Source organism: Tinamus guttatus, unplaced genomic scaffold (assembly GCF_059628265.1).
Source record: "Tinamus guttatus ecotype Peru unplaced genomic scaffold, ASM5962826v1 Tinamus_guttatus_pri_ptg000260l, whole genome shotgun sequence".
Taxonomy (NCBI): Eukaryota; Metazoa; Chordata; class Aves; order Tinamiformes; family Tinamidae; genus Tinamus; species Tinamus guttatus.
This window is the reverse complement of record NW_028288794.1, coordinates 956,711-976,327: the sequence shown is the minus strand read 5'-3', so window position 1 is coordinate 976,327 and position 19,617 is coordinate 956,711. Positions and strand designations below refer to the sequence as shown.

General features: G+C 52.5%; 1 protein-coding gene across 1 annotated transcript; it reads right to left on the bottom strand.

The window, feature by feature from the left end:
- Nucleotides 1-178: 178 nt before the first annotated feature.
- On the bottom strand, nt 179-17,547 carry LOC104575354 (aryl hydrocarbon receptor). The gene is made up of 11 exons (XM_088526963.1): nt 17,507-17,547; nt 17,244-17,431; nt 9,390-9,502; nt 5,295-5,384; nt 4,661-4,784; nt 4,091-4,221; nt 3,529-3,731; nt 3,297-3,406; nt 2,878-3,019; nt 585-2,232; nt 179-358 (listed from the first exon to the last, which is right to left on the bottom strand). The coding sequence occupies exons 1-11, from the start codon at nt 17,545-17,547 to the stop codon at nt 203-205; spliced, it is 2,946 nt and encodes a 981-aa protein (XP_088383089.1). The 3' UTR covers nt 179-202.
- Between the last annotated feature and the right edge of the window lie 2,070 nt (nt 17,548-19,617).

The window sequence follows — 19,617 nt, the reverse complement described above, 5'->3', positions numbered from 1 at the left end:
TTCCTTCTTCCTTGCGCTGCAGGATCAGCATCACAAGAGGTTGATAAAATATAAGAACAAAGTCAGCCAAGCCAAAGTAACTGACACTGAGAGCGGTGGCAGGACACGCATGACAGGGCTGTTTGCTATCCGTAACTTTAACACAGCTTCTCCCCATATGGTATGTGAATAATCCTGTTTTGTCGCATCTAATCTGCTTCTCCTAAAGGAAAAAGTCACTGTTGGATGTGTGATGGTGATCTGGAAGCACTTCTGTGCAGGAGTGCAGCTTGCTGGAAGTAGCAGATCTCCCCCTCGGCACCAGGAAGTCTCCAGAGAGTCCCGCATAACCATTGGACAGAATACAGCTGTTTTCAGGCTAAGAGAAGAAAGAGAGAGGGGGGGAAAAAAAAAGGCATTTAGGCTTTTAAGGGGCAGTATTTTGCTAGTATTAATTTGTCTGGAAGCTGGCAAGGAGGGGCTGCTATGAACAAGGAAGGTGATTGCTGTCTAGTAACCAGTGGCTTGTGCCTTCCCCATGCTAGCACCCCCAAGAAACGCTGCCAAATAAAACAGTGAGTTCAGGAGCAGAATGAGATCCTTACATTGTGCCCGCTCTCCTGGCTCAGCAAGGAGGTGTACGTCCCATAGGAGTTCATGGGAGTCTCCAGTGGCCTGCCAACGCTCCCGAAGTGCTCTGCAGCCAAGCTCTGGAAAGGGTGGTGGGATGCTGAGGTAACAGGGCTTGGCTGCTTCTTGGAAATAAGCTGGTATGAGGAAGGAGGGAAAAAAACAGAGTATGGAACCACCTCTTCCCGGGAGCCTGTGCTGTCCACAGTTTCCATGCTGGGCAATCCATTCAGGTTCACGTATGTTGTTGACGTGCTGGGCCCGTGCACTGGACTCGAGCAGCCTTGGCACTGGGGGTTCAAGTCTCGGTGAACACTATAGAAATCAGGCTGAGCTGGGGACCCCAGGAGCGGGGAAACATAGTCCTGCCACGGGCTGCTGCTGCTGCCAGGGAGGGGGTGCGGAGAGGCTGGGGGGTTGTGGCCACACACCCCGTCCATCAGCAGGTGCTGGTTGGCCTTGTGTTTCAGTGGGCTTGGCAATCCCGAACACCCCGAGCCCTGACTGTGACTGGAAGAGGGCTGAAGAGCATCTACCTGGGCCACAAGCATAGCTGGGAATTGACTCTCCAGCCGTGGAGCCCTGTGTGGCTCCTGTGGGCATGGGGCTCCCATGGGGGAGCTCTGCAGGCCCAAACCGGGAGCTCTGGCCCACTGCGTGCCCTGTGTGAGCTGGAAGAAGTGGAGCAAGCCCTCTTCTGCAGCTGGCTTCCACTGCAAGCCAGCAGCCTGCTGTTTCTCTTCCTCTGATGGCTTCAGCAGCAATGGGGATAGCTGCCCCAGGGTGGTGTGGAGGGGCCATTCCCATGGTGGAGCGGCTGACTGGCCCGGGGCTACTCCAGACTGCTGCATTTGCTGGGAAAGGTACTGAGAGTCCTTCTCCTCCCCCTGGGCCTGGTACATAGCAAAGCCTTCATTCAGGCTCTGGGTTGTGTCCAGCAAAGACCTGACCTGTTGCCCCGCCTCATACTTGTTCATTAGAGACTCTTGGATGTAGGAGAGAATCTCATTGTTGGTTAGGAAGTTGCTGAGGGACAGGGAGTGATCAAGATCCATATCAACCATCACCATTTTCTCATCCAACAGCAGGAGTTCCAAGTCTTTGGCATTGAAACCAAGACTCTCCAGTGCATTGGACAGTTCACTCTTGGAACAACTCTCATCACTGCTGATCGAGAGTGAGTCCAAGGTGGCCAAGAGAGGGTCCTTCTCCTGCAAATCTGTCAGTTCCTGCTTGAGGCTGCTTTCCCCTGAGGAAAGTGGGGCAGTGAGTGTACTCCAGGGCTCTCTGTGTGCACCCCATAAGGACATATCTCCCAGGTGGTTCTGGAAACTACTGCTGGAGCAGTGACTGTGTGTGGGAGCTGTCTGGGAGACGTACATGGCCTCATCCTGTCGTGTTATAGCACCTAGCAGAGAATTGGGGTCAATGTTATCCTTCCAGGAGTGCCTTCCACTGCTGTGGCAGGTCTTCTTGGACTTGTTATTCTTCTCTTTGTTCTGGAAAGAGTCAGGGAAGCCTGGGAGACTGTGAGTAGTTTGGTATAAGAGTGCCTCTCCCGTTGCAAATGTAAAGGGAAGATGCACGGACCGTTTCCTGAGATGTTCTCCTCCTTCTTCATCTCTGCACAGGAGGAAGAAGAATTAGGTTTTGTATGTGTGTACACGCTGCTAGTTGTTTCCTGCAAAGGGTAACTGTGATCCCAGCAACCCTTTTGCAACCCTTTTTTGCTCTTACCAGACTGCACTGCTCACACACAAATACACACAAACACATCTGTAATATAAGCAGGGATAAAGAGTTTTGCTGGACAATAGTCACCCCTTTGCCTTGCTCATCTGTGCTGCAGTCATCCTCCTAAGGACACAGGTGTTGGCTTACTGTCAAACCCAACTGCGACACGCTTGAGGTCCCTGTTGTTTCTGGCCCCACATGGGCAGAAGGTTGTGGGAGCTGTTAATGGACTAGGCTCTTCCTCAAGAACACAACCAGAGCACTGCTGCAGGCTGAGTCAAAGAGGTCACAAAATCCATTCTTCTGACTGCAGGGGTCAGGTCCCAGACCTGCCCTCCCACCCACACCCATGGCAGCCGCCAAGCAAGATCAGTATCTTGCAGTGAGGTTGGACAACATTGGTCAGAGCACAGTGTCTTATGGCTACTCCCTTACGAGATGCAAGAAGCAGTGATGACCAAACACCCTGCCCTGTTTCCCAGAGTCCACAGTGAAGGCAAGTGTGCATTCACCCCCATCCCGGGCAGCACTCACACGAGTGGTCTCTGTGTGGCAATAATATACTCGGGTTTGCCGTTCTTGTAGACGAGCCGCGCGTTGGCCTGCACCCACTTCCAGCGCTTGTCCTTCGTCAGGAGGCGGAAGACAGTCAGGCCGCTCTCGCCTGTTTTCATCACTGGCAGGAGAAAACAAACTTGTGCTGAGGCCTGTGCAGCACATCACATGAGCTAGGGGCTGATTTGAGAGCTGCAGCTCTTCCAAGGCTCCAGCTCTACAAACATGCAAATCCTCCAACAGAGAGACCCCCACAACAACTAGAGCATCATGGCAAGGCATGAAGCAGAGTATGCAACTGGCGGGAAGCTGCCTGGCTTGATAGGACAGCTACCATAGTCCAAGCCCACCTATCAACCTCAGAGGCGAGCACAAGGGAGAAGGGAAGGAGATCTTACTTCTGACATGGTTCTCTGCACAATACAGCATGTCAGCAGCGTGGACAAACTGGTAACCAGTGCCACACATCCGCAGTTCTGCCTCAGTGTAGCCCAAAACAATCTTCCCCCTGCAAGAGAGCCAGAAAGCACCGTGCTCAGAGGCAGAGCCCACCTGGGTATCATGCATGAACCACTGTGCAGGAAACACAGGTTCACAGCAGGTCCCCCTCAAATCAGCTTTGTTACTTACTTGGCATCACATGCCAAGGGGGTGAAGTCCAGCTTGTGCTTCGTCCTGAAGATTGTGTTCTTGGTTCTGATCTCCAGGATAGATGGCGGCTGCAAGGGGGTGGAGATAGCAAAGAGGGCAGGCTGGGATGGCAGTGGAGACCCGTCTTTGGACCTTTTGTTTTGCCCATGAAGGAATTTCAGCCTGCCTTGAAGGTTGAAAGCCTTGAAAGAGAAGAGTTTGGTATCACACATTTTTTATTATTAAACTGTATAGAAAAAAAAATGAGAGAAGAAAGTTGCATGGAAAGTAAGTCATCTCACTGGAAAGTTGACGCAAACAATCCACAGGGGATACCAGCCCTCCACCAGCAGCAGTGAATCTCCACAGCAGTAAGGAGAGGAGGTTCATGGGCCCTGAACCATCTGACACAGTAGCACTGTAGGACCAACTCACCTGTGCTCCAGGAGTATTTTCCCTTTCAGCTCCCCCATTCCCAGATGAATTCAGACACACGGCCTGCCTAATATCATTATCCGAGCACCATCCTCCTGTGGAGACGGCAGTGCAGATCTGTACTCACCAGGAAGCCGGATGAGTTATCCAGGAGGCAGCGAAACCGGCACACAAAGCTCCTTTCAAGGAAGGCTGAGTTTTCTGGGGGCAGCTGATCAGGCTTGTAGGTGACAGCAGAAGAGCCAAGACTCTTCTCCCCTGTAAGAGAGAGTGAGCAAGAGAGGCAAAGGCAGGTGGTCCTCAGCAAGGGCGGGGGGTTTCAGCAGCCCTGACACAGTATCGACAGCTGCAGCAGTCTGCAAAGCAACAGAAAATCCACTGGAGCAGGACTCTGCGCCTCAGCCACAGATTTGGGCCCTGTATAAGCCACACATGGGATCTGGGTTCCATAACGTAGAACATGGCAGAGCACATGAAGACCATCTGCACTGTGCAGCTGCACGTGGTGGCTTTGCCAGCCTGCATTAGGACGAGTCCTTGCTGTGATGATGGTGGCCACATGCAGACACCACCCGCAGCAAGGCAGGATCCTGTTGAGGACAAACTCATCTCTGGATGAAGGCAAGAAGGAGCAGCTCCACTAGCCTCTGAGTTGATGGGATGGATGTCCCATGTCGGCCTGGAAACCTGCGCTTACCTTCAGAGCAGGGCTCACCCTCGGGAGCGCAGGGCGGGCTGAGGGCCCAGTGCAGGTTGCGCCTGAATTCCTGCTGGTCCTCGGGGTGGATCAGCTGGAATACACTCTGGTGCATGACATCTGTCTAAAGGAAAGAAATAACATTTGAATCCCGTGGCTTCTTCCTAGATGCTAGTTTTCCTGGTCTGGCTGGGAACATGAAATTGCCCATTCCACTGAAATGAGTTTTTTCTACCAACAGCCTGGCTGCTCTGTCCCAAAGGCTGTGTTGGAGCATAAAACTATGTCAAAGACTCCTATTTAACCATTTTTCTCTCTCCTTCACTATTGTCTCAGTGCAGCTAGGACACCTCACATCTTAAACTCCCAAGCCACCAAAATCCCATGGAGGGTAAAATCTTTGCATGTTGCAGCTCCCTTGCTCTTCCTTCTCTTGAGCCCTACAAAGGGAAGGGTACTCTGAGAGCACAGTAACATCAATGTCCTGCTTTCTTCCCAGGACACACAATCCACAGAGACCCTGCTATGTCTGCAGAGCTCCCAGCAAGGAGCTTAGGCCTATCCTCCATCACCAAGGCCAAATCAACTTACCAAGAGCAAACCCACCACCCCAAAGCACAGGCATCCTACTAACCTGATGAAACCCCAGGTAGTCCTGAATCGTGTGCGAGCAGTAAAATATCACTCCTTCTGATGTCACCACCAACACAAAGCCATTGAGTGCCTGGGGGAGAGAGAAGGCCAGCAGTTAAAGGCCATGTTCACATCACCCTTTTCTAACAGGGCTGTAACCAAACACTGTAATTTATTCTTAGATTTTCCTCCATGCTGCTTCCCTTGGGTAAATCCACTGCTTGGCAGTTGGCTGGAGAGAAAAGGAATCCCAAGCTGAGCCACAGGAGCTCTTGGTATTGCTTATGTCTCTCTCCATCATAAGCACATTGGTAACAGCACCATCTGACCCTGCTTCTTACTTCAAAGTGGAGGGAGCTCTGCCTCTGACTGCAAAATCTAATTAGCAAAAGCTAAATTCTGCTGCAGAGACGCAGAAGAGCAATCTGCACAGAGCAGATGAGATGCAGCAGTGCACGGAGCACACGTGAACGTGAGAGTAGATTCAGAGCTTCTACAACAAAGGCCTTGTTCTGGTGACAGCCCTAGGTGTCCTGAGGGGAATATGAGCAGGCCACACACTTTTCCCCTGGAGATCCCCGCTGGATACCTTCTCTTTACAGCATGGACATAGGATGGACAGTCCCTTCTTCTCCTGTGAGAACTGTGAGGTTACATGGTCACTTCTTAGCTACTTGGGTTGCAAACAGGGTTCAGCAAGTGGCCTTTTAATTCTGAATGACCTGTTTAATTGCTGCCCAAAAAGGAGGGACCACGGGGGTTCTTCCTTTTTTTTTCCAGGCTCTCAAGTAATGTAAATGTCACAACACACTGCAGTGTAGCCGAGTGCCTGGGAGGCTGAACGGAGCGATGTGTCAGAACAGAGCATTAGTTCAGTTTCTTTCAGATTGGACAAAAAGCACCCCCGTTCAGCAAATACCAACACTGCAGCAATCACGGTGCTGGCAGAGCTGTACTAGCCAAGCAAATGGATGGGGCCTGTGGCTGGGTTTGTCCAAGCTCCCCCATCTAACTGCATTCGCCCGCTTGAGTGTAGCCTAATTCAGACTCATGGAAACCTTGGCTTCCATTCTTGGGGCAGAAGGCAGATATGGATATTGATCCTCATACTATGTGAGGAACAGATAAAGTGATAGAACTGCCTGCCGAATGAAACTGGACACAATTAGGAGTGGGACTGTTCTGGTGTTCTGGAGGAAGTAAAACTTTTTGACAACTTTGAATGAAAGCAGTGTTTCACACTGGCTTCATTTAGTCTTGACCCCTACTAGCTCCACTGGGGAGTTTCTGTGTCCTTTGGGAGGCCTCTGGCAATTTTTGGATGCTGGGAGACCCTTGGGTCTGCGACTGTGGCCTTTTCCTTCTCAAAACTTCTCTCCTGACTTGCTGTAGCTGGGGAGGACAGCAGAGACATGAATAAGGCCTAGGAGCTTGGGAGCTTTTGCTGGAGAGAGCCCTCTCTGCTGCTGACACCCTGCACTGAGTGTCTCCAACAGAATGGTCCCCACTACCATCCTCAGCTTCTCCATCAAAGCTCTAAAGAGCTCTTCTCCCACAAACACTCCCTGCTACTTGCAACTTCTCTCCCTGCAGTCAGGGTGGACAACCTAATGCTGGAAAGAACCTGAGCCATTAAAAATGGAAAGATGAAAACTAAAAAATAATTTTTTGCAAAATCAGTTTCTTCTAGCACAGGGGGAAGAGGAGAGAGGACTCACTTTTACAGAATCATATAGGCCCTAAAGTACTTTTTCCCTTTGGCAAATAATTTTTCCGTCTCAAACTCCTGCTCAGTGGGGACCTGCTATAGGCACTTGTGCTGCCTGCACACGAACATCCTTCTGAAGTACTTCATGGCAGAGGAAAAGCTCAAATGCCGGCGTGTGCTGGGAGGCGAGTCCCGGGATGCACACGTTAGCCACAAGACACTCGCAGCCTCACTCCTGTTCCTCGCAGTCCCTCGGTCTGGTTAGTGTGCAGCTTCGTGCAGTACGAGCACCGTGTCCTGCAGCGTGTCCTTGCTCATGCACATCCTCCACCCAAGCACACTGGAGTCAGTCTCCGGATGTTGTGCTCTGTTTTCATAAAATAAACACTCTGCTTCCCTCGCCTGTGTGGGCTCAAAGCACCGAGCCCTCCCCCCAGAAAAGAGCAAATGCAGCCAATCTGAGGCTTCTGATGCATTTTTAATGCTACACAACTTACATGTTTTACAGTTCAGTGGCCTTTCTTTCCATCTTCTCTTAGAGCTCCAAGACTGCAAAATCAGCATGCAAGGGAGCATCCCATTCCTAGGCCAGAATGGGCTGAGCTACTCAGCGCTGCTGTCAGCCTCAGGAAGGGCTCATCCCTACGTGCGTAATGAATTTGGGCTGAAAATATGCTGTTAGGGATCTGCATAAACTGCACCTTCAGCGCAGCAGTTTGCATTAAAAAGAAGGTAGGTGGTTGAGGTGGGGCCGCAGTTCTTGTGAGCGTGTGCCAGGGTGAACACTCCCCTCCTCCCAAGGATGTCCTTTGGGACATCCACTTCCCAGCTCCGTGTGTTACAGACAGAGCGTTAGGAACAGCCAGGGAGGAACAGTTCAAAATGCTGCCAGCCCCAGGGAGCAGCACTGCAGACCCCAACCACACACAGTGTTCTCTGTGCTTGGTCACTCTCCCTATCAGGGCAGCGGGTCCTGCAGGGACACCACTGCTAGCTTGAACGGGAAGTGCTACGGAGGGCAGGGGTCCTCCTGCAGCACTCACCCCAGAGTGTGTCTGCCAAGAGCTAAAACCAGACCCATAACACTAAATCTGGCCACAGAGAGGAAATCCGCAGTAGCCAGGTCGGTCCTTGCCTTTACATCAGACCAGGAGTAATTGGAGCCGAGCGAGTCCTCTTGGCCAAGTCCAGTTACTGTTGCTGCCAATTCCCGATTCATTGGGTCCCTATCTCCCCCTGCCCCCTTTATTCCAGGCACAAACACTCTATTTACTGTGTGGGCCTGAATGTGTGGGAATCTGCTGCAGAGGTTAATTAGTGCCACCACACGCGCCTTAACCCTTTGAGCAGCTTCTGAGGCATTTCTGTCCCATGTCAGCCAAGCATGTCTTATATCACTCTAACTTCTCTTAAGTACCCTGACCAGGGGAGGATTTAGTAACCTGCAAAACAATGTGTGCGTTACCCTGCACTGCTTGGTAATACTGCTTTGTAGCTCGGCAGAGATTATTGACCCAATTCTCAGTCTTGCTTAAGCATCAGCCACTTTGAAGGTGCTTTCCTGCTCTCAGGAAGGGAGCTCGGCCATTCCACAATGATCACCCCTGTCCTGAAGTATTGGCACACCATCTTATACATCCAGATGCGAGAAAACCTCTGCCAGGCTGCAAAAGGGTGACCAAGATTGTGCTGATTCTCAGGGGAACACGGAAAACAGTTCAGCGACCGTGTCTGTTAGTGTCTCTTGGCTACACGATACGACAGACTGCACTTAGCTCCCTGCTGCTAAGGGATAAAACAGAGACATTCACCCTCTCTGGTTGATGTTCCTCCAGCCCTGGAAGTCATAGGGAGACAGGCCCTAGTGGGAGCCACAGCAAAGGCCAAATCACACCTCTTCCCCCACTCCAGCTTGCTGCAGGAGAGCGAGGGCAGGGGGTGCCTGCAGAACCCCCTGCCTGCAGCCACCTGCACTATGTGGACGACTGAAGATTTGGCCCCTTGGTGTCTGTGTATTCTCTCCACATGTTAAGCATCACTGTCTGAGAAACTACGAAGACTCCACAGTGTCTTTTTCTCCGTTTTCTTTTGTGCTTGAACAATGCTTAAACCTCTGCTACCTCAAACCATCATGAGTTAGACAGTCTGAAGTCACTGAACAAGAGTAGGGAGAAAATGAGCTTTGCATGCTCATTAAAAAGCTGTATTGATCAGTAAATTATTGAACAGAGATCAAGAACTGGACAGCTTCTCCCCTGCTACCATAATGTGTTTCACCCAGGTATTCTGTGATGAATAACACAGCAGGCTGCTCTTTAGGTGAAACTCAAAGCGGCTGGAAGAGGGAGCTGCCGTGCCGGAGCGTGCCCGGGCCATGTGAGCACCAACCTGCAGGAGCAGCTCTCCCTCCGGCACCCCTGGAGCTGCCGAGCCCGGAGCCCGTCCGCCCGCGTGGGCTCCGCCGCTCCCTGCTTCTTCGGCACTGTGATTCTTCAGGGCAACTGCAACAAAGCAAAAGAAAGGGAATTCAGCACTGCAGCAACGTTTCAGACGTGCCCAGAAGAACCTCTTACCAACCTGGCTGCATTTGCAGTCCACACTTGGCAATGCCGCTCCAGGGGAAGCCTTTTGGTTCATCCCTTATTTTCTGAGTGTCTCCCAAGGATATTGTGAGCTAGTTCATGTGCTGAGCAGTAGCCATCAGGAGACCTTCAGACCCCATGGACACATTTTCAACTCCCCATCCCACCTCTTGCCAGGCCCAGTGGGTCATGTGCAGTCCGAGCCAGCCCTTAGGTACAAAGCCATACAAACTCTCTCTTCAAGCACAGTGGCTGCTCTGTTTCTTCCACAGGTATCGCCATGCCTAGCATTTATTTGCAAACAGCAGCAGCAGTGGTGTTGGCTGCTTTGCACCATACCCCATTCTCTTTTGAGTAAGAAACATGCCATCTTGAAGGGTATAATCTGCAGAGTCTATGTCAAACCCATCTATATCTTCCAGGCATCCATCCAGACTCCCCAGAGAAGGGTCCCCTTGCTCTAACATATGCACTGCTTCATGCCGATGCTGGTGCTGAGCCCATTTTCACTGGCACGTCAGTACCTGAGTGCAGGCTGCCCCCGCTGCAGACAGGTTTTGCAGGAGAGAAGTGTATTCAATGTAGTTAAAAACCAATCAGACAAACTCCACACTCATCTGCAGGTGGCATTCTTTCCTTAAACTCCTCCATGTGGAGGAAGTCACGCAGCGATGGCAGGAGCCCAGAGGCCGCGAGGCTGCGTGGAACGGAGAGCAGAGCACGAAGCCTGCGCTGTCACCGCTGCCTCTGCTCGCGCCGGGGCGCAGCCCCGCACCGTGGCTCCCATCCCGCCCCGCGCACCGCGTTACACAGCCCACGCACCGGGAAACCCCTCGGCCACCAACCGCTTCTTGGGATCTGAACGGATCAGGACACGTCATGACCGCTTCCTGCTGAGGATGAAGATCTCCCCGTTCTGAGGAGGATGATCTTGGAAAACCCACAGGCACAGGCAGACGTGGGGGCCGCGAGGAGGAGCAGTGTGGCTGTCCCGTGCAGGCCTCGTGCACGAGGCAGGTTTGCAGCGCTGCACTGCCCTGGGGCGGGACAAGGATGGACCTGCACAGCCAAAGAGCAGCCCAAGAGGCAGCCACCCTCCCCTCAGAGGTCTCCAGCAGAGGAGTTTAATGGCTTGACTATTTCTCAGAGCCCAGTCCTGCAAAGCAAAAAATTATGAGTGATGGATTTGGATCACAAGTACTAAAAACAGGCCTTGCTAGCAGCAAGTGAGTGCCCAGGCCACTCCAAAGCTATCAGGCCAGAGGAGACATCAGTTAAAATTTGCAGTGCTACAGTGTCAGAGAGGGAGGACGACATCCTGTCCTCTATGATTCCTGATTCTGAGAATACGACATAACTTCTTCGGGTGTGAAGGAGGGAAGGCTCCCTGATGCTCCTGGAAATAATTTTATTTCTCATCCTCATGAAAAGCCTCCGTGTCACTCACCTGGGAGGAACCAGCATGCCAGAATATCAGGCTGTCTGGCTCACGGGCTCCTGAGCCAACCTGGGAAACACTCACACCCTGCAGAGGCAGGAGGTTGTTTCCATACAAACAGATTTCCCCTATGAGGGAGTTTTCTGTCCTTTACCAAAGCAGCGTGTTTTCCACAGAAGCATTCAGGAACCCTAAACAGGGCTGAAGATGCCCAGCTCTTCGCTGCAGATATCTCAGACTGGCCTTCAGCCTGCTCTCCCCTGGCTTTGTCTCTCTATAAATAGGCCTGCACAGCCCCTTGGGTGGCTAATTCAGCAGAACTGTCACAGCAAATCTGACTGACAGAGCAGAGATCAGCCAGACAGTTGGTAGTGGCATCCTCCACACTGCGGTTCTGCCCTGGAAAAGTAAGACAGGAACGGGGAAAAATGGTCACTTGGAGAAAAGTGGCCTTTCAAACCAGACACTTGCCACCACGCAAGCTGCTTTGAGTACAGAGATGCTGGCTTCATCCTTGCTAGGAAGGGCTGCAGTACTTGGACTAGGCATTTATATGGGGGAAGAAGTGGTTTGTCCCGTGGAAATCAGCTCGCAGGTGCCCTTGCCAGCAGCACTTGTGTCCCTGGCAGGCAGTGAAGGAAGGAAGTGAGGATGGGAAAGGCAGTAATGAGGATGTATGTTTTCCCTCTATGTAGTTTCTGGTGCCTTGCAGAGGGCTCCCAAACGCTGGATCCCGTATTCCAGAGAGGGCAGCAGCAAGGGCAAGGGCGCCGCTCGCCGCCGGCTCTCGGCGAGAGGTTGCAGGCAGTGGCGTTTGCCTCCCGCAGGGCAAAAGAAGAAAGGATGCGTTGCCCGGACTGGGATAAAAGCTGCAGTTTGAAAGAATTTTGCCTTCTGTGGGTATCATAAACATTTAAGCCCCCTTGGCCAGGCCTTTGCAGTACTGCTGTGCCACAGAGCTTCTGTGTGAGTCCTGGAGAGATGTGAGCACTGATTTCTACCAGAGGAAAAGCACACAAAGAGCAGAAACATCCCTGACCCGCCTCAGCTGGGAGGACAAGGCCAGTCCTTTGTGCAGGGAGTGAAGAACCGGGACCAAACGCAGCCCCCAGATTCCACCAGCAGGACAGAACCCAGGACGTGAAGGGGAGCAAACCTTAGTAAGGCTTTTGACAGGGTGGCACAAAAGATGCTCACTGGGAGAAGTTGATGAAGACAGGGCCAGCTGGGCAGGCAGGAGCCAGGCTGAACCTGGCTGGACAGCGCAGGAGGTTGTGGTGAGCGGTGTGATGGCAAGCTGCAGAAGGCAGTAACAAGTATTTTCCACTTTCTTATCCATAGTAGAGACTATGGTTTTACTCAGTGTTTCATAATACGTGCCACAGCTCCCCATTGACATAAATTTCATCAAGTAGATTAATTATTTATCCCTCAACTGAATAGTACAGATACACAAAGTTCTGTGAACATGTCTGGTGAATAATGAATGTCCTGTTCAAAGATCTAATTGCACTTATAAAAGCAAGGATGCTTTGACTGCATGTTACTTTCTGTGTGTCAAGTGAAAGCATGTACAAAGGTCCCAACTCATCCAGAATTTCCTGCAGACTGTACAGGCTTTCCCTTCTCCTTGCAGCACCTATGAGCACATGCACCCTCATAACCGTAGTCCTTTCCTAAGTCTCCAGCACGTAACCTCGACACTTCTGCACACTCCCAGCACGAGCCTTTTCTCACTTTGTGGTGTTTAGCTAGCGTGAGAGTTTTCCAAGTGTCAGCTTAGAGATGGCAGAGACCCTCCACAGCCTGAGGAAGCTCCTCGTGGCCAAGGAAGACGCTGTGTTCAGCCTATAGTTTCATCACCCTACAGTTTGACACCTACATGCTCTGCTTCTCCCTTAGTAACAAAACATTCACTTTCTGTTCCATGAGCTCTCCAGGAATTTTAAGTCATGGATGCACCTGCCCTACCCCCAAAACCACATCTTCAACAGAAATAAACTGAAGAATCCAATAGCATGCTGGAAATTTAAAGATAATAGCTAATATGAAGGATAAGAACTGTACCTCCAAGAATTAAGGAAGCATCATTTTATACATGAAAACGCTGCCCACGGCAAACACAGTCAGTGGCAAGAATACCTGAGGGAAGTCATGACTTTCACTGAGAGCATGAGAACTGTTTGGTAAGTTCATAAGAGTTAGGTCAGTGCCCAAGCCTAGACGTTAAGAATAACTTGTGGGCAAAAAGTTCTCCCTGTCCTGCTTCCCAGCACCTCCTGGTGCCTTCACCTGTCTCCCAAGAGCTTTAGATTTGCGCTGTCTCAACTCAAGATCTCAGCCTGAAGCTTCATGCCCCTTCTGCTCCCTTGCTTGTGTTTGAAAGGACAGGAATTTTGAGAGACCCCAACGCAGAGGTGATTCTAGCCAACAGAGCAGACAGCTACCAAGTGTCTAGATGAAACCTCATGGATCTCTCTGTCATCTTCCTACAAGTTATTTTCATAAGGCCCAGGGAAAAGTAATTTGCAAGGAAAGCAAATAGCAGGAAGATTGAGTATCTTAGAAGAGTCTCGAGACTTGCACACTGTGCCCTGCCGAGCCCAGATCCTGAACCTCCTGCCCTCCAAACATCGGCAGGAGATGCAGGGGCTCTCACTCCTTCCCCCATTGCCCCTCTCAGATACAGTGTTTGTTCAATGCCTGGCACATACTCTGGTGGTAGAAGCTCATCTCAAACCCTCCTCTTCAGGAGCCACCATGGGGTCAATATGGCTGGATGAGACCTGGATGCAAACGGAGTCGGAGACGTGGTGACACAGTAGGCACCACAGAACGGATAGAGCCCCTCAGGTAACCACCACATTAACACACAAACATGCTGGGAGAGATGGACGTACGAGCTCCGATCTGTTCCCGGAGTGCTCATCTCCTTGCAGAGGAGCCAGTTCCTTCAATGCCAGCTCAGTCTGAAGCTGGAGCTGCTGCCAGCCGAAACCCAAGCCCAGGGCAGCATTTTCAGTCCTGAGCTTCTCCCAGAGTTTCAGGGGATTATGGCCAGCCATAGAGCTGCATACCCATGCTACAGAAGCCACTGCAGATATAAGGACTACTGTAAGCAAACCCCAAACCCTCAACACTTTCTGGAATGTTGTATTTTAAAAAAAAAATTATAAGAAATACAAACTGCTAGGCTTTATTATGTCTTTTGGACAAACTACACTATCACCTCATATAAGCGCACCATTGGCTCAAACTCTCTGATGACAGACTGCAGATGACACCCATCCTGAGCCAGAGCTTCCTAAGCCCAAACGCAGCCCTCACGCCCTCCTTACGGGCTGCTACTCGTGCGTTTTCTTTCTGTCCTACCCCCTTTTTTGGAGGGCGAGGGAGGCAAAAGAACCAGTGACCTCTCTGTACCCAGGCAGCGCGTACCGGGCCGGCCGCGTCGCAGGCACTTAGTGTCAAGCACAAGAATGGGGAAGGATTAGAGGGGAGCAGCCCGCCAGGCACAGCCAGACTAATCTGTCAGGGCTCATTTGGCACCACGCATCGCGCAGACCCCAGCGCGCCGGCGCCGCGCGGCCCAACAAGACCCGCATTATGAGCGGGGGCCGGGGGGACGGCAGGAACGAGGCTCCCTCAATGGGCACCACGCTGAGACGGGCCGCGGAGGAGGGGGCCGGCAGCCATGGGGTCATGGGCAACGCTCGTCCACCGCAACGCCCCGCTGCCAAGCGCAACAGCATCTCCGGAGCCCTTCCCGTCAAAAGGACACAGCAACCCCAAAGCTGTAGGGCCCAGGACAGGGCAGCCCTTCCCCTCCGTGCTGAGGTGCAGGCACCGGTTGAGTTTGGAGGAGGGACACAGGCCGCGGCATCCTGCTCCTCAGCTTGGGAGTGACCGAGAGTCTTGATCTGGGGAATTGTTCCCTCAGCAAGAAGAGACAGAGGAAAAGGACTCTTGCCAGGAAAAAAAAAAAAAAGGCAGGAAAGAGCTTTTTTACCAGTTTGCAGTGTTGTGTGCATATAACCCTGGATTTGAGAACCAACATCAGCTCCTTCTGGTCCTCTTGTTCGAAGCCAGTAATGCTGGCCTGTCATGTCAGTGCTGCTTCATCCGTCAGAAGAGCTATGTCATAGCAGGGGGTTGCATCAAAAACCTCCAGAAATCTCTTGCAAATTACAAGACTCTGCAATTTGCTCTTGTTCTGCCACTCACCTTGTTCTGCCACATCTAGTTCCTCCTTGGGAATCCACGTTGTGTTTTCAAGCAGGCAGTTGTGTCTCCTGCAGTGGCTTCAACACATCTGCCACAGAGCAACATCGTTCATAAGGAAAGGGAGTCGCTAGGATGGCAGGGGGCATCTCAGTGCCCAAATTAAGCAGATTTTGCAGCCACGCAGTGTGTCTTCCTGCCCTGCTTGAGCAGGGGGGTTGGACTAGGCCATCTCTGGAGGTTCCCTCCAACCTCAACCATTCTGTGATTCTAGTTCTCACTGATTAATGCCTGGCAGCCACAGTGCATTTGCGGGGGACTCAGAAAGTCCCTCACACAGTTGAGCAGGAGCCGGCAGCTGGTGCAGGTGGAAGACACGAGAGCAGGGGAGGGATTTTATGGGGAAGAGAGAAGCGGAGGTAGGACGGATGTCGAACGGTGCAGGATTGTTGTCATTCTTAATCACTCACCATGCTTACCTTACTCAACCTGCCTCATGGTGCTTGGCATCCAAGCAAACTCCCTCCCCACCACATTACTACCCATTCCTGCCCAAGACATTCCCGAAACATTGGGAATAAGGGGGAGCGGGCAAGTGTTCCCAAGACATTTTGGGAGGGAAGACTCTACTGCTGCTCTGGCAGCTCACAGTTGTGTTTTTGCTCTCCCATAGCAAAATGTCAATCTGCAAGAATCTCAAAACAGGGTATTTTATAGCTTCTTCCAAATCACAACCAAAATAAACCAACCCACCCAGGCTCCATGAATGTAAAGCCCCTGAATGAACAGTGCTGGCAAGGACCTGGGTTCTCTCAGGGCAAGGTGGGCTGTTCAAGGACTTCCCTTTGCTTTCTTAGCATAGTGGGGCAACAAACACTGCAGCTTCTTTGATGCTTTGTGGAAAAAAGTAATAATAAAACAGCCATTTAAAAATTAAGAAACTGCAATCACCCCTCCATTTTACAAGTTCTCTAAGCTGAGAATTTTAAATTATTAATGTTTCCGGAGAAGCTAAGGCCTGCATTGCCCCTGCTAAGGCCACAGCCTCCTGCCCCACACTGTCCCCGGCCCCCACGTGGAACAAGGACGCTTTTGCCAGGCAGAAACCTTCAGAAACACCAGCACAACCACGGCACGTTGCTCCTGCTTTGCTTTGGAGCGTCTTAACAGATGTGCCAAACACCCAGGACTCGACTCCATCCCGCAGGGCACCGCTCAGGGGACTTCAGGCAGTATATTCAGCACTAGAAAGGCTGAAACATCAGAGCTACTTGGCAGGGCAAAAAAAAGTTTGCAAAATAAGGTAAATATAGCCCAAAGAGAAGTCCTGACCTCTCGGTCTAAAGAGTCATTAGTTTTTTATTTCACCTGCCTGCTAATCCTATAAACACTCCCTCGGGGTGAGGGAAGGACATTCAATAATTTGGAGTTAAAAAGGTGGCGTTTCTTAGCTTACGCGTAACATTTTCATGCCACTGCTGTTTCACAGTAGCAAATCCAGTGCTGTCTAACCACCCCTCCCAAGGGCTCCTATGAATTACAACAATTACATCCCTGCGGAACTCAGCAATGTCTTTAACACGCCGTATTTTAAAAGGTTCCAAAATAAACTGTAACTGCATCACAATTATTCATTGTCAGAAAGCTTAACAAGGGCGTTTCTCCCTATTGCTGCAAAAAAGGCCACTTTCACTGTGAAACTTCGCAGCCGTGCTACATAAGATGCCACTAACCTCACAGCTGGGCTTGCCAAAGCCCCAGCCTAGGATCGCGGGGAGATCCTCTAGACCCAACTTCCATTTTCTACTCCGGTGGCAGCCGCGGGTAGAAGCCCCGTTGTCCCTGGGTGGCACCCGCGGGTGGAACCCGCGCTATCCCGGGCTCTCCCGCGCTATCCCGGCTCTCCCGCGCTATCCCGGGCTCTCCCGCGCTATCCCGGGCTCTCCCGCGCTATCCCGGCTCTCCCGCGCTATCCCGGCTCTCCCGCGCGCCGCCGCTCACCGCGGAAGAAGCTCTTGGCGCGCAGGTAGCTCACGCCGAGGCGCAGCACGGAGAGCTTGTCCAGGCCGGCCAGCACGTCCCGCGGGAAGGGCAGCAGCCCGGACAGCCGCTCCAGCTCCGCGTTCAGCCGCTCCCGGTGCCGCTTCGACGGGTTCGACTTGGCGCCTTCACCCGGGCCGCCCTTCGCCCTGCGGGGGAGAGCGCCGGGTCACCCGCCGCCCGCCCGCCCGCCCCGCGCGGCCCCGCGCGCCCCGCACACTCACGCGCGAGGCGCCGGCTTCCTCCGCTTGCGCCCCGCGTACATGGCTGGCCGGGCCGGGCCGAGCCGAGCCGGGCCGGGGCGCCGCGAGCGCCGCTGCCTCCGCGCGGCGCCACCGCAGGCAGCGGCCGCCGCCGCCCTTGGGGGCGGCCCGGGCGCGGAGCCCGCCCAGCGCCGCGCGGGGCCCGGCGGGCGAGCGGGGGTCGCGGGTGGCCGGGGGGCTCCTGGGCGGGGGCTGCGGCCGGGTGCGAAGCGCGTGTGCGTGGGGGACGCGGCGGACGCGGTGCCGCACACACGCGCGGCCGGTGGGACGAGCCCGCGGGGACAACGCGCTCACACGGGTGACCGCGGAACCCGGCAGCTCTGCTGCGCCCCGGCCTTGCAAGCCAGGAGGGTCCCGCTGGGGTGGGAAGGTTTGGGCAACCTTGGCTGAGAGGGGCGGCCGCGGCGCCCACAGCAGCGCCACAGCCCTGGCCGTGAGGAGGCCTCTCCGGGGAGCTGCTGGGGATGGAGCCCTAGCGGGGAGCGGGCGAGTCCTGGGGAGCCGGGGGCGGGTCGAGGATCCCCTCCCCGAGCTCGAGGGGACCTGCCCAGGGAGCGGGGCGTCGAGCCTGGGTGGCGGGAGCCATGCGGGGATGAGCACGGAGCCCCAAAAGCCATGACAGGAGGGAAGGGCACAGAGCGCGGGAGCAGGGCCGGGAGCTGGGCGGGAAGCGGGGACACTGTATTGATACAAAACAAACTGTGTTTTAATACATACAAAGCAGAAGAGTTTCAATATATATTTTTTTCTTTCCCAATATATTTTGTCTGCAAATAGCATCCAAAGAAACCATGAAGTGCAAAGGTGAGCTCTGGTCATAAAAATACCCTTTATATGCATTTACATAATACATAATGAATTAAGACATAATTAACAATAATGCACTGAGGTCACGGAGGGTCTGTCCTGGCCCTAATCAAGGGAACCAGATAGGGTGCTACCTCCTCAGGGTGCCATGGGAGGAAGAACAGACCCTGCATTAAAAAAAAACCCACGTTAATAAATCCCACAGAACATGGAGCCCTCAGTTCCCCCCACGCTTGGCTTGTGCACCCTGTCATAACACCTTACATATGTCAAAACAGAAAAGCCAAGAATACTGCTTTTTTTTTTTTTCCTAAGTGTCTTTTCTCTTAAAATTCCTACCATTTGAAACCATTGAACTCGAGGATCCATCTCACAGCCGATCAAGTCCTTGCTCTGCCCTCAATATTCCTCTAGGCTTCCTCCTGAAATAGGTCAGGCACATTTCTAGCATCACTCTCCTCCTGGCCAGTTTATCTGGGGTTTGTACTAAGCGGCTTATCCTTTCCCTAGCAATTTCCCTCTGGGCAAAGCCTTGAGGCAGAGGCTCTGGGAACCCTAGGATGGGAAGGTGTGCAGGGAGACAGCTGGGAAGGAAAAGAACCAGGGAGATGAGGCCATTCCACTGCAGCTCTCCTTTTATGCCTACTGAGGCACCTCTAGATCAGGAGAGTGCCAATTCTCACAGAATTAGGATACATCCAGGCTTGTTGTTGGGATAGTGCTGGGATCATCATCTGCTTTTGCTGGCTTGGGGATTGTTTCAGTATGTGTTTTCCACCCAGTTCCAGGGTAAACAGACATTAGGTGGTGAAAAATTTTGTTTCGTCAAAGCCCTTTTTCCACCGAAGATCATCTTTAACTGACCATTTATATCATGCCTGGGCGTACAGAAAATTTAGCATCTTTTCCCGAATCCTCATTGGGCTGGTGTGGCTTTTCCTCTAAGTGCCTAACTACAAGGCTAACAACACAAAGCCAACATCTTAAAAGCACACGGGGAAATTACCGAAGACACACGCTGGTACACAGAAAGACTGACACGTTGCTCTGCTCTGGAAACTACGCCACGGAATGAGAAAAAGCAGTAGCCCCTTGATCCTGGTGCCTGAGGCCTGAAGCTCAGCATAACAGGCATAAGGAGGGAGATCTGGAGGTCCACAGCCACGCCGACATCTCTGACTGATCTGGCTTGTGGCCTCCAACCAAATTCCCCATCCTTTTTCTTTTCCCTGTGGGCTTTCCCTGACAGGTTTGGGGGAATTTGG